This window comes from Sorex araneus, chromosome 5 (genome assembly GCF_027595985.1).
Source record: "Sorex araneus isolate mSorAra2 chromosome 5, mSorAra2.pri, whole genome shotgun sequence".
Classification (NCBI taxonomy): Eukaryota; Metazoa; Chordata; class Mammalia; order Eulipotyphla; family Soricidae; genus Sorex; species Sorex araneus.
The window spans coordinates 208,736,013-208,749,241 of NC_073306.1; the positions used below are offsets into that span (position 1 = coordinate 208,736,013).

At 64.2% G+C, this 13,229-nt stretch overlaps 1 protein-coding gene across 3 annotated transcripts in view; it reads left to right on the forward strand.

The window, feature by feature from the left end:
- Positions 1-13,229, forward strand: part of AFF1 (ALF transcription elongation factor 1) — a 143,052-nt gene that overhangs the window by 71,123 nt on the left and 58,700 nt on the right. For all 3 annotated transcript variants that reach the window (XM_055137931.1, XM_055137932.1, XM_055137934.1), the window contains 2 exons: positions 9,822-9,942; positions 10,805-11,596. In XM_055137931.1, the coding sequence (XP_054993906.1) occupies positions 9,822-9,942; positions 10,805-11,596 (913 nt within the window). The remainder of the gene's footprint in view (positions 1-9,821; positions 9,943-10,804; positions 11,597-13,229) is intronic.

Below are 13,229 nucleotides of genomic sequence, written 5' to 3' on the forward strand. Positions count from 1 at the left end.
TGCTGACCACGTGTCCACCTGCCGTGCGTGAGGAATCGCTCCCACGGCTGCTTAGCCTGGTGCTCCCGGCCGTCCTGAAATGTGTTCAAGTCACTGGCATGAAGCGATACTTCGTTTCCCGAGAGGCGTCTGCCTGCGCGTCCGTGACGACGGCCGCTGTCTTCCCGTGGACCTTCCTTGTAGGGGCAGCTCGTCTCCCCGTGGGGTTGTTTATCTTCTGGCTGTTCTCTTGGCTGCTCGCCTCCGTGGGTGCTTCCTACGTCTTGGGTGCTGGCCCTCTGGCACCTGAGCCAGCAGATTGTCGTCAGTACTTTTCGATCTGGTTTTGTCCTCGCCGGTCTGGTGGTGGAGGCCAGGGCGTGTGCACGTGCTTTCCCGCGGGCCGCTCGGCCCTGGCCCCTGCGAGTGCCTCTTGGAAGGGTCCCCGAGCTATTGATTTCTCTGTTTCAACTGCCCCGGCTGTCGGAACCCCAGGAAGCCTGTGAAGCCAGAGTCCTGGCGAGTGCTGGGCTTGCTGGGAGAGCACGGCCCTTGGCTCACGGTGCGAGGGTTTTGGCGTGTGGCGGGGTGCCCGGGTCACAGCGTCCAGAGTCACGGTTGGCCTGTGGCTGTCCGGTTCCCCCAGCACCAGTCATTGCGCTGTGCTCGGGCCACTTCGTCCTCCAGCTCAGTTGTCAGATAAGCCGGGAGCTAATCCTGGGCCCTGGATAACCCACTGGTCTGCGTCTGCCGCCTTGGGGGTGGAGGGTCCACTCCCTGCTCTGTGCTCAAGCTCCCGTCGGTGCTGGGGGATCAAGCCTGCATTGGCCACATGTGTGTCAAGTGCCTGAGCTTGACAGGTCCTGTGGCTCTGGCTTTGGATTCCCGGAGCTTGATACGGGCACTCCCGCGCGGAACTGCTTTGGTTGTTCAGCGGTTTTTTTTTTTGTTTTGTTTTTTTCTTTTTGGGTCACACCCGGCAATGCACAGGGGTTACTCCTGGCTCTGCACTCAGGAATTACTCCTGGCAGTGCTCAGGGGACCATATGGGATGCTGGGATTTGAACCCGGGTCAGCCGCGTGCAAGGCAAACGCCCTACCCGCTGTGCTATCGCTCCAGCCCCTCACCCACCTTTGAGACCGGGATTTTTGTTGTTGTTTTGTTGTTGTTGTTTAGACAAAAGAAACTGCCTCTCAGTCCTTCCGAATCCTGTCTCTACACCAGTGTGCGTGTGCCCTGAGCCCCGTCAGGAGCCCAGCCAGCCTCCTTTCAGGAGAGAAAGGGCACCGGTGCTTTTGCTGGGGGAAGCCGGCCCGCCCCGCCCCGCTGTAGCAGACTCTTGTGGCCAGGGTGGGTCATGTGAGATGCACTCGGAAGTGATAAAGAGGTGACAGACAGAGCACGCCCACAGGCTGGGGCTGTGCAGCTGCTTGTGTGTATGTGTGTGTGTGTGGGGGGTGCTGGTGTGGAGCCCACGCAGGCAGCAGACCTGCTCCGGGCTGTTCTCTGCCACAGGGCTGGTGTTTGTCTGCCAGGCCGCATCCCTGCGCCCGCTGCTGGCCCGGGTCCCGTGTGCCCTGGGCAGCGCCTGTCGTGGGCCCTTAGCAGCGTCTCTCTCAGTCTGCCGTGGATTCCCCACAGTGCTCGTGCAGCGGAGAGATTCGCGTTGTTGTTGTTTGGTCTAGAGGCAGCTTGTATGTATTTGCCGTGAAGACGTGCGTGTGTGCGTGCGTGTGTGCGTGCGGAGTGCCACTTACGCTCGCAGCGTCATGCACGTGGGTCTTTCTGTTGAGATCAGTGCACGAATAAGGCCGTAGCTTTAGGTAAACACGGTGCGGAGTGTGGCCCCGTTGGTTGCTCATCCAGGAAAGGGTGATGTCAGTTTCCGTCTCGGTTGGAGTCATGGCGTGGGTCGAACAATCTCGTCAGTGCAGTTTTGGCCCTCCGACTGGCCGCGTGTTGCCGTCAGCCGTGAACAAGGCCGACAGAATCCAGAATTCTGTATTGTTGGAAACTGAGTGACGCCTGAGCAGTCGTTCCACGTGGAGGCTTGTGTGACGCGTCGCTTCCCGCTGCGCCCTGCGGAATGCCATCTCTGCCCTGCGGAGGCTCCCGCGGCCTCCTGGGAAACGGCTGTGGGTGGCGAGGGAGCCTCGATGGGCAGGGGCAGGCGCCGTCCAGAGAGAAACGTCGTTGGGGAGAAGCAGAAAGGAAGGACGGGCGGAGGGGAAGGCCAGGGTGCCAGGCCCGGGAGTGCTGGGGACACACGGAGGGCCGGGTTGCGTGACCGACCCACTCGGGAGCCACTTCGGCGAGGAGGGCGGGAGTCCCCGCGGCCCGACTCGGAGCCGGCTTGGCCGCCTTCTCCCCTACAGTCCCCTGGTGCTTTTTCTGTTGTTTCGGGCTTGGCCACTGTCACGGCCTCCCGTCCCGCAGCCCGGGACAGTGCTCCAGGAGCCGAGGGTGTGTCAGAGAGGGGCGGCGGCCGGCGTGGTCCCAAGGCTGCCCCTCACCTGAGCTCAGCTCGGGGCCCACTTTCCTCTGGGGGCCGCGCCTGGCAGTGCTCGGGCCGCTCCCTCTGCGGTCGAGGGGAAGGCGTTCCCGGCCCTCCCTCCCCTGCGTGTTGGGAAACGTTTTCTGGCACAGTCGCTGGCACTGAGGAGCTGCTGCCTCACGTGACTTTAAACCGAGCGTCTGAGGAGCCGGTGGCGGCCAGGCTGCAGTGGCCGGTGTGGGCTGTGCCCGGCGCCTGACCGCCCCCTTCCCTCCCCACCCCCTTTGGAGCCCGGAGTGGAGCTGGGGCAGCTTGGGGGCCGGAGCCCAGGCCTGGCCTGCAGAGGCCCCCGTCCTGTTCCTGGCCCCGGGTGTGCCTCTGGGCATCGTGGGGGTGGCCCTAGTGACCCCCCACCCCCGGCACCTCGTGTGCAGGGCCCCTTCACTAGGCCCACGCCCAGCTGGCAGGGAGCCCCCACCCCAGATAAAGTGAACAAAATTCTTCTGCTTTTTCTAAGGATATGGTAAAGAAATGTCTTTGCAGCAATGTGTTTCTGAGGCCGGCTAGGGAACCCCCCGGGCTAAGAGTGAGGCTGCACGGAGGGACAGGCCCACCACAGCGGGTTCTGGTGCTGTTTGGTTTGGTGGTCGCACCTGGCGGTGGTCAGGGGCTTCTCCTGCCCCATGTGCTCAGACCTGGGCCTGAGGCGTGCAGGCGTGTCTGTGACCATCTGGGGCCATCTCAGACTGAGTCCAGGGCAGAGGGAGGGAGGGAGGGAGGGAGGGGAGAGGGGGGAGAGAGGGGGAGAGGGGGGAGAGGGCGGAGAGAGGGGGAGGGAGGGAGGGAGAGAGGGGGGGAGGGGAGGGAGGGAGGGAGAGGGGGGAGGGGAGGGCGGGAGGGAGAGAGGGAGTGAGGGGGAGGGAGGGAGAGAGGGGAGGGGGAGGGAGAGGGAGTGAGGGAGAGGGGAGGGAGACAGAGGGGGGAGAGGGAGGGAGGGAGAGAGACAGAGAGGGGGGAGAGGGGAGGGAAGAGGGAGAGGGAGGGAGGGAGAGAGTGAGGGAGAGAGCGAGCTGTGGACAGAATGACACTCCAGATGATGTGGCTCCAACTGGGCCCCCAGATGCCCCCCTCCCCCTTCCCCCCCAGGCATTGTTGCTTGTCCATAAGGACAGTTGCTGGTCAGTGCTGGCCGCTATCCCCGGCTCCTTCCTCGGGTCACTTCTGGCTGTGCTCACCATTGAGCCCCTTTCTGGCTGATTTCATGCGGTGCTAGTCAGAGTCTGAGACTAAGAGACAGTACCCGAGTGCTGTGTGGGCTGGGTGCTCTGCAGGGCCTCCCTCCCCGCCTGCTGAGCCTGCCTCCTCCGGGGAAGGTTCTGCAAGGTTCTGCTGTGCCCGTGTATCTCCTCGGCCTTCGCTCAGTCAACCCAGTGCCCGAGCCTGCGCTTCAGAGATCCCTTTGGGAGGGAAACGAAGTGTCTCTCTGAGAATCGCAGTGGCGCGTGGCGGGGAGTCTGCCTGTCTGCCTTCAAGGTGACTTTCCCCGGAGGTGGCGAGGAGGATTCTGCCGCGGAGTGTCCCCGTGTTCGCTCTGTGTCACCCACCAGCTGCGCCCTGGTCCCGTGCGCCCGCAGCGCCTGTGGGAAAACAGCTGCGATGTCGTCAGGCCCTTTGCAGTTCCCGCGACTGGCTTTCGGTTGTTATTTATTTATAAGGCCTGGCTGTAGGAACTCAGGTTAGGATTAGGCCTCGGGGTTTTTCCTTATTTGTTGTGTGTGTCAGATGACGTGGGATTTATTAGCGGTGAAATTCTTAACCAGCTCCTGCGCGTTTCCTCAAGCAGGAGACACGTCGACTTCCACTCTCTGCCGCACCGACCCCCCACCCCTGCAGGCAGGGAGCCTCCGGGATTGTGCCCGGGGAAGGCCTCGCGGGGTGGCTCCGGTTTGCGAGGAAATCCGTCTCGTGCTCTGCCGTGTGCCGCCGCGTGTCCCCGTGGAGCCAGTGTGCTGCCGCTGGGTGTGCTATGACACATCTTGGGGACCGGGGGGACACAGGGGGCGGGAGGGGCGCCTTCCCAGGTGGACACGGGTCCCGGGGCCCGCCCTGACCTGGCGAGGATCAGGCGTCCTGAGATGCGGAGACGCGGGGCACGGGGGCTCTGGGGGTCCCAGCCCAGGGTGCTGCCTTGGGAGGAAGGCCGGCCTCGGCCCAAGGGTGCCCACAGCTCTGCCCCGCGCGCGCGGCCTTCCTGTCCTGCCTGCAGCCCCTCCCCTACCAGGGCCAGGAAGTTCCCGCGGCTGCTGGCTGTTCCCCAATCCCCGTGCTCCTGAGCCAGGGCAGGAAGCCACCCCCCCAGGCCCTCGGCACCCCCAGCCTTTGCCTTGGACCTTCCAGGGGGCTGTCAGTGCTCTAGGGGGGTCGTGCACGGAGCCCGGGAGGTGCCCGCACCCGCTCCCTGCCCCGGAGCCCAGAGGTAAGCGCTTCCCTGCCTGAAAACAGGACCAGGGCCTTCTGCGGGCCCCGTGCCCGCCCTGCACCCTGCGTCTCCCGCCCTGCGACTGTCAAGCAAGCTGGCAGTCTTTTTTTTTTTTTCTTCTTGGGTCACACCTGGCGATGCACAGGGGTTACTCCTGGCTCTGCACTCAGGAATTACCCCTGGCCGTGCTCAGGGGACCTTAGGGGATGCTGGGATTTGAACCCGGGTTGGCCACGTGCAAGGCAAACGCCCTCCCCGCTGTGCTGTCACTCCAGCCCCTGCAAGCTGGCAGTCTTGAAACCCGGGGAGATGCGGGGCCTGGAGCTGCCGGCCGGCCGGTCTCTGCGTCTCCAAGGCCTTGAAGTCGCCCCAGGCACGGCTGCTTCGCCCCGGGTGGCTGCTGCTGGCTGACAGACTCACCCCGCCCTGGCCACTGTCACCCTCCCCCATGCCTCCAGCTCGGCCAGAACCGCCTGGGAGGGTCCACACCCCCCGGGTAGGAACCACGAGTCAATCTTGGCATAGTCGGGTCTTCCCTGACTATTCCACCAGGACCCACGGTGGGCTGCTGTGGCCCCATCGCTAGAGACTGGGGGGTCTGCTCAGTGCTGGGCGGCGCTGCCCGGCCAGAAGGGACCCGCACGGCCCCAGGCCTCTGCCGAGCCCCCCCCCCCCCCCCCGAACAACAAGGGTTCAGACCACCCTCATGTGGCACGGGGCCCGAGATCCGCCCGCCCCTGCTGGGCAGAGATCCTGAGGCCGCCCCTGGGCACTCACGGCCCCCTCTGTGCCCCTGGGGGCCTGAGGGTGTCTGCCCGTGATGCCGTGGGCCCAGGCGGGCTGCCTCCGCGAGAGAGATGCCACCCTTCATTAAGGGCAGCGTGAGTCGGCGATCACCGAGCCGAGGCCGTGCGGGACGGGCTCTGCTTCCTACAACCCCTCGCTGTGAGATTCTTCCCGCCACCCCCGCCGTGCCCGCGCCCGCGCCCCAGCTCAGGGCACCGGGAGGCACCCGCGGCACCTGCCCCGGCTTGCTCGGCCCCCGACGTCAGGGAGAGGCTGTCCACGCCCCGCTGCCATGAGGAGGGGGACAGGTGGGCCGGGAGCCCCTCCCACTGCCCGGCTCTCTGCCTGCGGTGGTTCGGGACCCTTCCCTTCCGGGGCCGCGTGGGTAAGGCGAGTCGAGAGCTTGTCCTGGCAGAACGCTGCGCGTATCTGCCAATCAAACCCCGGTGTGGCCCTCCAGCCCTTTCGGAGCCGAGGGCCGAGCCCCTGCTCTGCACGCAGCTGCCCCTCCCCCCGTGAGCCCCAGGCAAGAAATACGGCCTCGTTTTCAGCCTGCGAAGTGGAACTCTCATTCCCCAGGGCTCTCTCTTCGGCAGGATTTTCTCCCTGCGGGAAGCACTTCAGGTTTTGTTCACATCCTAGTAGTAAGTGCTGGGAACTCTGTAGACCGGACTGTTTTCCTGTCTCCTGCCGCAGTGCTGCTGTATTTCGGGATGGAAGTCTGGAGATGTGGGAAGGCCTGATGAAGGCTGAGATGCGGCTGGTCGAGTCAGGAATGTCGTCGTTGCGGCTTTACTTCATCTGTTTTACTTTGTTGGTTTGGAGGCCCCTTGTGGAAGTGCTAGATGGGGCATGGGCGGGGGGGGGGGAGGGTGCTCCCGGCTCTGTGCTCAGGGCTCATTCCCAGGGCCGCCTGGTGGAGCAGGCCATGCAGGGTGCCAACCCGGTCTTCTTGCACACAGAGCATGTGCCCAGCCGCCGTGTGCTTTCTGAGCCACCCCCTGACCGGGCCCCCCAGACCCGAAGCCCTGAAGGTCTCATTGCTTGTCCCGGAGTGCTTTGGGCCACTCCCGTCACGCCTGGTGGCTTGGGGAGGGGGTGCTCGGGGGTCACCCCTGGGGCTGTGCAGGTGTTCCGCATGTACCGGGCTGCGTGAGCCATTTCCCCAGCCTTTTCGTACTAGGGAGCGTGTGGGGTACACCTGACAGTTGCCCGGGGGCTGGGGGACCCAGCCTGGCTTCCTGCTTGCAGGCTTGGTCTCAGCCCGCTGCCCTCTCTGCCCTCTCTGACCCCGGGCAGGGGTGTGAGTAGCCGTGAGTGGCCGCTGGGCGTGGGGGCCCAGTTCCCAGCTCCCTTGCCGGCCAGAGGCAGTAGACGAGGCAGGCCGGGCCAGGCCAGGGGGGACATCACTGCCCTTCATGCCGTGGCCATACCAGCGCCTGCAGGACGCTTCCTGGGGGACCCCGTCTCTCGGCCGGCTGTGGCGTGGACATGACCAGGGAGCTGGGCGGGGCTGCCGGGAGGGCCCAGTGGTACTGGGGACGTGTCTCCTGACCCGGGTCCTGCTGCGGCTTCCGCCTTGCGGGTGAGAGTTGCCGGCAAGAGTTTGTAACCCCGGGAGGGGAATTCCCAAACCCTGGAATGCCCCAAGGAATTCCCGCCTGCCCTCCTGCCACTGCACGGCCTCCTGACGGAGCTGGTGAGGCCGCTTCAGGCGGTAACCAAAAAGTCCCCAAGGCCAGCTGCAAAGATTCCTCTTGGTACTGTTTTGGCTCCCTTAAGATTTTTTTTTTCTTTTTGGGTCACACCCGGCAACACACAGGGGTGACTCCTGGCTCATGCACTCAGGAATCACCCCCGGTGGTGCTCAGGAGACCATATGGGATGCTGGGAATCGAACCCGGGTCCGCCACATGCAAGGCAAACACCCTCCCCGCTGTGCTATTGCTCCAGCCCCTCCCTCAAGATTTTTGGATCCCTTCGATCCCCTGAGCTGTTGAGATGTCCATCACCACCGAGTTTTCGACACATGTCAAATAAGCAGATCTTTCCCTCGGGGAGAGGCGGGGAGCAGGGGGGGGGTTTCTAGGTTAACATCCTGCAGCCGGGGGTTCTCCCGAGAGTCCCAGGCCCTGCCCGTGAGAACCGCATCGTGGGAACCACAGGACAGAGCAAAGTCCTGAGAAGCCCAGTCAGACGGCTGACACGCATCTAGTTTTTTTCTTTTCTGGCATCTCTTCCAAGGGTAAAAAAAAAAAAATTGCTGGAGAGAGTGAGGTGGTGGGGGGAAGAGCGTCCCATGTGGGGGGGTGGGACGGTGGAGCCCCTCAGACCCTGCACCGCACGTGGACCCCCAAACGCCGCCAGGGCTGTGTCGGGAAGAAAGGGGCAGTGAAGCTCATTGAAATCCGCTGTGTGCGGAGTGGGGCTTCCTGTCAGACACAGTGACCTTCTGCGAGGGCACCGCGTATAGGGACGTGGGCGCAGGTGGGGAAGGTCTCTGAGGCCTTTTGCGTGGATGGCATCGCGCCTCTCCCGAGACGGGCACTTAGAAGCCAGGGACGGCGTGTTGGGGGGAGAGCGGCAGAGGGAGGCGGTGCCAGGAGGCTCGTGAGCGGTTCCGAGCGTCAGTGTTGCGGCAGGGTGGGGTTTGCAGGGTAGGGTTTGGAGAGAGGCTCCCCCGGGTGCCACGTTGCCCAGGAAATCTACACATCATTTGGGGAGGGAGTAGCTCTGCTCCAGCTCCTGGGGGACTCGGAGCGCCACCAAGGCGAGACCTTTTGTGAAAGTGTGTTGTGCAGGAGTAGGAAAGCCACCCCAGTCTGTAAAAGTGAGGGGGTCACGAGAGCCTGAGCGCCAGGGCGGGTTTCTGTTCAGAAGCAGTTTGGGGACAGGGTGACCCAGGGGCTCTCCTCGGGGGAAGAAGAGGAGCCTGGGGAAGGCTGGTCCCCGCCCTGGAGCTTCCGCAGGTGCGTGCAGCTTGCAGAGACAGCTGGGTGTCTTCCCGTCGGTTCCGATGACACTGGGAGCAAGCTGTGGCCAGCCAGTCCCCGAGGACAGCTCTTTTTTTTTTTTTCTTTTTGGGTCACACCCGGCGATGCACAGGGGTCACTCCTGGCTCATGCACTCAGGAACGACTCCTGGAAGTGCTCAGGGGACCCTATGGGATGCTGGGAATCGAACCCGGGTTGGCCACGTGCAAGGCAAACGCCCTCCCCACTGTGCTATTGCTCCGCCCCCTGAGGGCAAGACTTCTGTCTTGTGTTCGTGATTCTCCCGTTCCCTTCCGTGGGGGCTGGAGGGACTCGCCGAAGCTTCCCCCTTCTGCTGCAGATGCAGCTGAAGCTGCTGTTTCCTTGGCCCCAACTCTCTGGGGTCTGGGGTTTTTTGTTGTTGTTTCTCCCCCCTCCCCCCTCCCCATGAACGTATTTTAACCTCTTGGTGCCAGGGCTGATTATTTAGGAATTGTTTTAATGTGGTTGAGAGTGGGGCGTCAGACCCCGAGCGTCCTTCAGCAGGTTGGGCTGACATCTGAAATCGGGTTTTCCCGTCCTTGACATTTGAAGTGAGGAATAAAAAAGGATCCTTTTTGGTCTTGCATGCCAAGATCCTCCCGGGAGAGTTGGCGGAGAATAAAGTAAATGCTGTTTTGGGTCCCTGGTAATCTTTTAATTATGAAATAAACCTTTTGATTCTAATCTCCCGAAATGTACGGTACTGATCCAGGAACGCGGCCTTTTCAAGTCCACATCCTGCCGACTCCCGCAGATGAAAAGTCGCTGCCTCTACCCCGTGTTTTGCAAACGAAAGTAAAAATATCATTAGTCTTGTCTCCGTCCCCCCCACGGCCTAGAAAAGGCCGTTTGGCGTGGAGGGGGCCGAGGCTGCGAGTAATCCAGAGAAGCTGCATCTCCCAGGGAGGACCCCGGGCTGCTGTGGAGGCTTTGAGTTGGGGGGGTGTCGAGGGTCCCCAGCTTACGCTCTCTTGGTCCATCCTGCCATCGCTTCCTTTCACCTGCACACCCCAAACCTGGGCGTTGATCGCGTCTGTTGTTTCTGTTCCCTCCTGGCGCCGGGGACAGCCTGTATAATGAAGACAGAAACCTGCTCCGGATCAGAGAGAAGGAGCGGCGCAGCCAGGAGGCCCACCCGGAGAAAGAGGCGTTTGCTGAGAAAATCCCCCTCTTTGGAGAGCCCTACAAGGTATGTGCTGCAAACTGGGAGCACCCCCCCCCCGTCCCCGCCTGACTTACTTACCCCCATATTCAGCTCTGTGACGAGGGGGTCACAGCTGTGCAAATAAGACCCCCAGATCCTAGAGAGTCTCAGAAACAACATAGGAAGCGTCTCGGAGATGCGTTAGCTCGCCTTGCCCAGCCTCGCGTTGTCTTGGGGCCTGCTGCTTCCCTGTGCTTGGCGCCGTGGGTCCCCGACAGCCCTCCCCACGGGAAGCTCGACTTGAAGTCGCACGTTAGCATTCTCCGTGCTCCACGTTAGCGGTGGGAGTGTTGCTCTCTGTTTCGGGTGGTGCTACGGAACCTGGTCTCCGCAGACCCCCTGCTGCTGCGGGCCCCACGCCTGGCCGGGCTCTGGGTGCTGGGAGCAGAGTGTCAGAGGTCACACCTGGGTCACGCGGGCAAGCCCCCCCCCCCAGAGCTTTGCAAAGGTCATTTGACCAGGGGGGTGGAACAGCAGACAGGCTCCTTGCCCTGCACCCGGCCAGCCGGGTTCGATCCCTGGCATCCCATCTGGCCCCCCGAGCACAGAGCCTGGCGTCACCCCTGAGCATCACCACGTGCGTCCCCCAAACGAAACAAAGTCCCTTGGCTTTAGGTACCAGAGTTGGGCAACCCTTGACGTAGGTCGCAGAAGAGTCCAGGAAAGGAGAGGAATGGGGCAGGGGTGGGGGTGAGGGCCATGGGAGTCTCTAGCCCGGTGCCAGCAGCCCTGCAGGGGGCGCCCGGCCCACAGGGACTCCTCGCTGGCATCCCCGGGCCCCTCATGAGAACCCAAGGACCCGTGCGGCCCCCGGGGAAAGACAAGCCCACCCGTTGCTTCGTTGCAGAAGGAGAAAGGCGATGAGTTGTCCAGCCGCATCCAGACCATGCTGGGGGACTACGAGGAGGTGAAGCAGCTCCTCGGACCCCGCGCCCAGCCCTGCCGCGCCGACGCGCCCGAGACGAGGCCCGCCAAGCTGCGGCCCCCGGAGAAGGGCGGCGGCCTCGCTGGGCAGCCCGCCCGCGCCGGGGTCCAGCGCCACCCGCTCCTGACCGCACCCGCCCCCGCCCCGCTCCTGGTGGCCCCCGTGAGCCACACCCCGAAGATGGCCCCGCCACGGGCCGACCCGCCGCCCGGTGGCCACGCCCAAGGCTGCGCGGCGCCCGATGGCCAGCACCCGGCCCAGGACCATCTCGGCCCCGACGGCTTCAGCCCCGGCCACCCCAGGAAGGGCGTCCGCAGGGCCGCCGGGAGCCAGTGCGCCGGGAGGGAGCTGCCCGCCCCGCTGCCCCCGCTCTCGCCAGTCCACTGCGCCCAGGGCCGAGGCGTGGGCGCGTCCCCTCCGGGCCTGGCGCTGCGGGCCCCGGACAAGGACGGCCCTCCGGACAGCGTCCTGGCGCTTGCCGGCCCCGGGGTCACCTTCCCGCCCCCGCCGCTGCCCTCCAAGAGCCTGGCCATGCAGCAGAAGCCCACGGCCTACGTCCGGCCCATGGACGGCCAGGACCAGGCGCCCAGTGAGTCGCCCAGGCTGAAGCCGCTGCCCGAGGACTACCGGCCCCCGGCCTTCGAGAAGACGGACTTAAAAGTGCCCGCCAGGGCCAGGCTGGCCAAGCTGAAGATGCCCGCACAGTCCGTGGAGGTGAGCGGGGCAGGCCGGGGGCGTGCTTGGGTGCGCTCAGGCGCGGTGGCCGCGTGGGGGGCTCCTTTACGGCGGGGGAACCCCCTAGGGAGGGCGCGTCGGGAGGGGGCGCGCCGTGGAGGGCGCGCGTTGGGAGCACGTGTTGGGGAGGGCGCGTCGGGAGCGCGTGTTGGGAGCGCGCATCGGGAGGGCGCGTCGGGAGCGCGCGTGGGGGGGCTTCTGAGCCGCCGTGGGTCCCTCTGTGGGCGTGCCCGCCCAGAAGCAGGTTCACCCCCTGCGCAGCGTCCAGGCTTCTGCTCCCTTGGGCGGCGTCCCCCGTCCAGACCCATGTCCCGTGTCCCGTGTCCCGAGGCCTGTCCTGGCCTTAGTCCTGGCTCGCCCCTTCTGCTGCTTCCTGCTCCGGAGCCTGCGGTGCTCTCCCGGGCCCCTGTGCCGGGCTGCTCTCCCCCGCCCCGGGCCCTCTCTGGGCTCTTAGCCGGGGACTCCCTGGCCCCCCGGCACATGCACGTGGGTGCGACCTTCCGTCCTGTTGCCTCTCAGGGGTCGGTGCTGGGCACACAGAGCGCTGCGTGCTGGGCTGCTCTGTGCTCAGTTCCCCTCCCCTTGCCCCCAGCCAGCCCATCCTTCCGAGACCTATCTCCACTGGAGACCTCTTTGGGGGACCAGTTCAGTGATTTGTCTGGCACCCCATCTCTGCTCCACCAGGCTGCTGGTGCTCCTTTTGTTTGGGAACCACTCTGCTTGGTGCTCAGGGCTTGCTCCCGGCTCTGTGCTCAGGGGTCATTCCTGGGAGGCTCTGGTTGGTACCCAGCATCGATCTGTGCGAGACAAAGACGCCCAACTCTCTCTGCCTCTGTCTCTCTCTGTTTCTGTCTCTCTGTGTGTCTCTTTCTCTGTCTCTCTCTGTCTCTCTCTGTCTCTTTCTCTGTCTCTTTCTCTGTCTCTCTGTGTCTCTCTGTCTCTTTGTCTCTCTCTGTGGCCCCAGCACTGGCTTCTTAAAAAGGGCAAAGGAAGCCGTTGTTAGTTCTCACCACACAGACGTGACGTGAAACCAAGGGGTCAGGCTGCAAGAGGCAGAGACCTGTTTGTGAGGTTGGTTCGCTGTAGGGGCCCGAGGCACATACAGGGGGGAGGGCACTTGCCTTTCACACGACCGACCTGGGTTTGGTCCTGAGCATCCCACCTGGTGTCCCCCCACCACCACCAGGGCTAATTCCTGCAGTGTCTCCAGGCTGCAAGCTCTGCGCGCTTATGTGTGTGTGTGTGTGTGTGTGTGTGGTGGAGGAATCCGCCGGGTGGGGAGACCCTGGAGCCCCCCGCCTGGGTTTCGGATTTAGATGGCGGAACCCCCAAAGCAGGGAAAGAGCGTCCCCCCGGGGCCCAGTGTGGGTGATGCGAGGGACACAGAAGTAGTCGGCTTTGGGGAGGGGGGAGTGGTGCTCGGGGCCAGTGCTCCGGGGTGTGACCCTGCGCTTCCTCCGTGCAGAGCATGTTCCCCTCCCCTGACCCCTTGTCCACCCCTTGCTGTCTGGGACCCCCGAAGCCCGTGGCGCGGGGCTCATTCGTTGCTGCTGCTCTTTGGCTCCTGGCGGGGCCCTCACCAAGCTCTCCCCCAGGCTGCCAGGGGGACGCC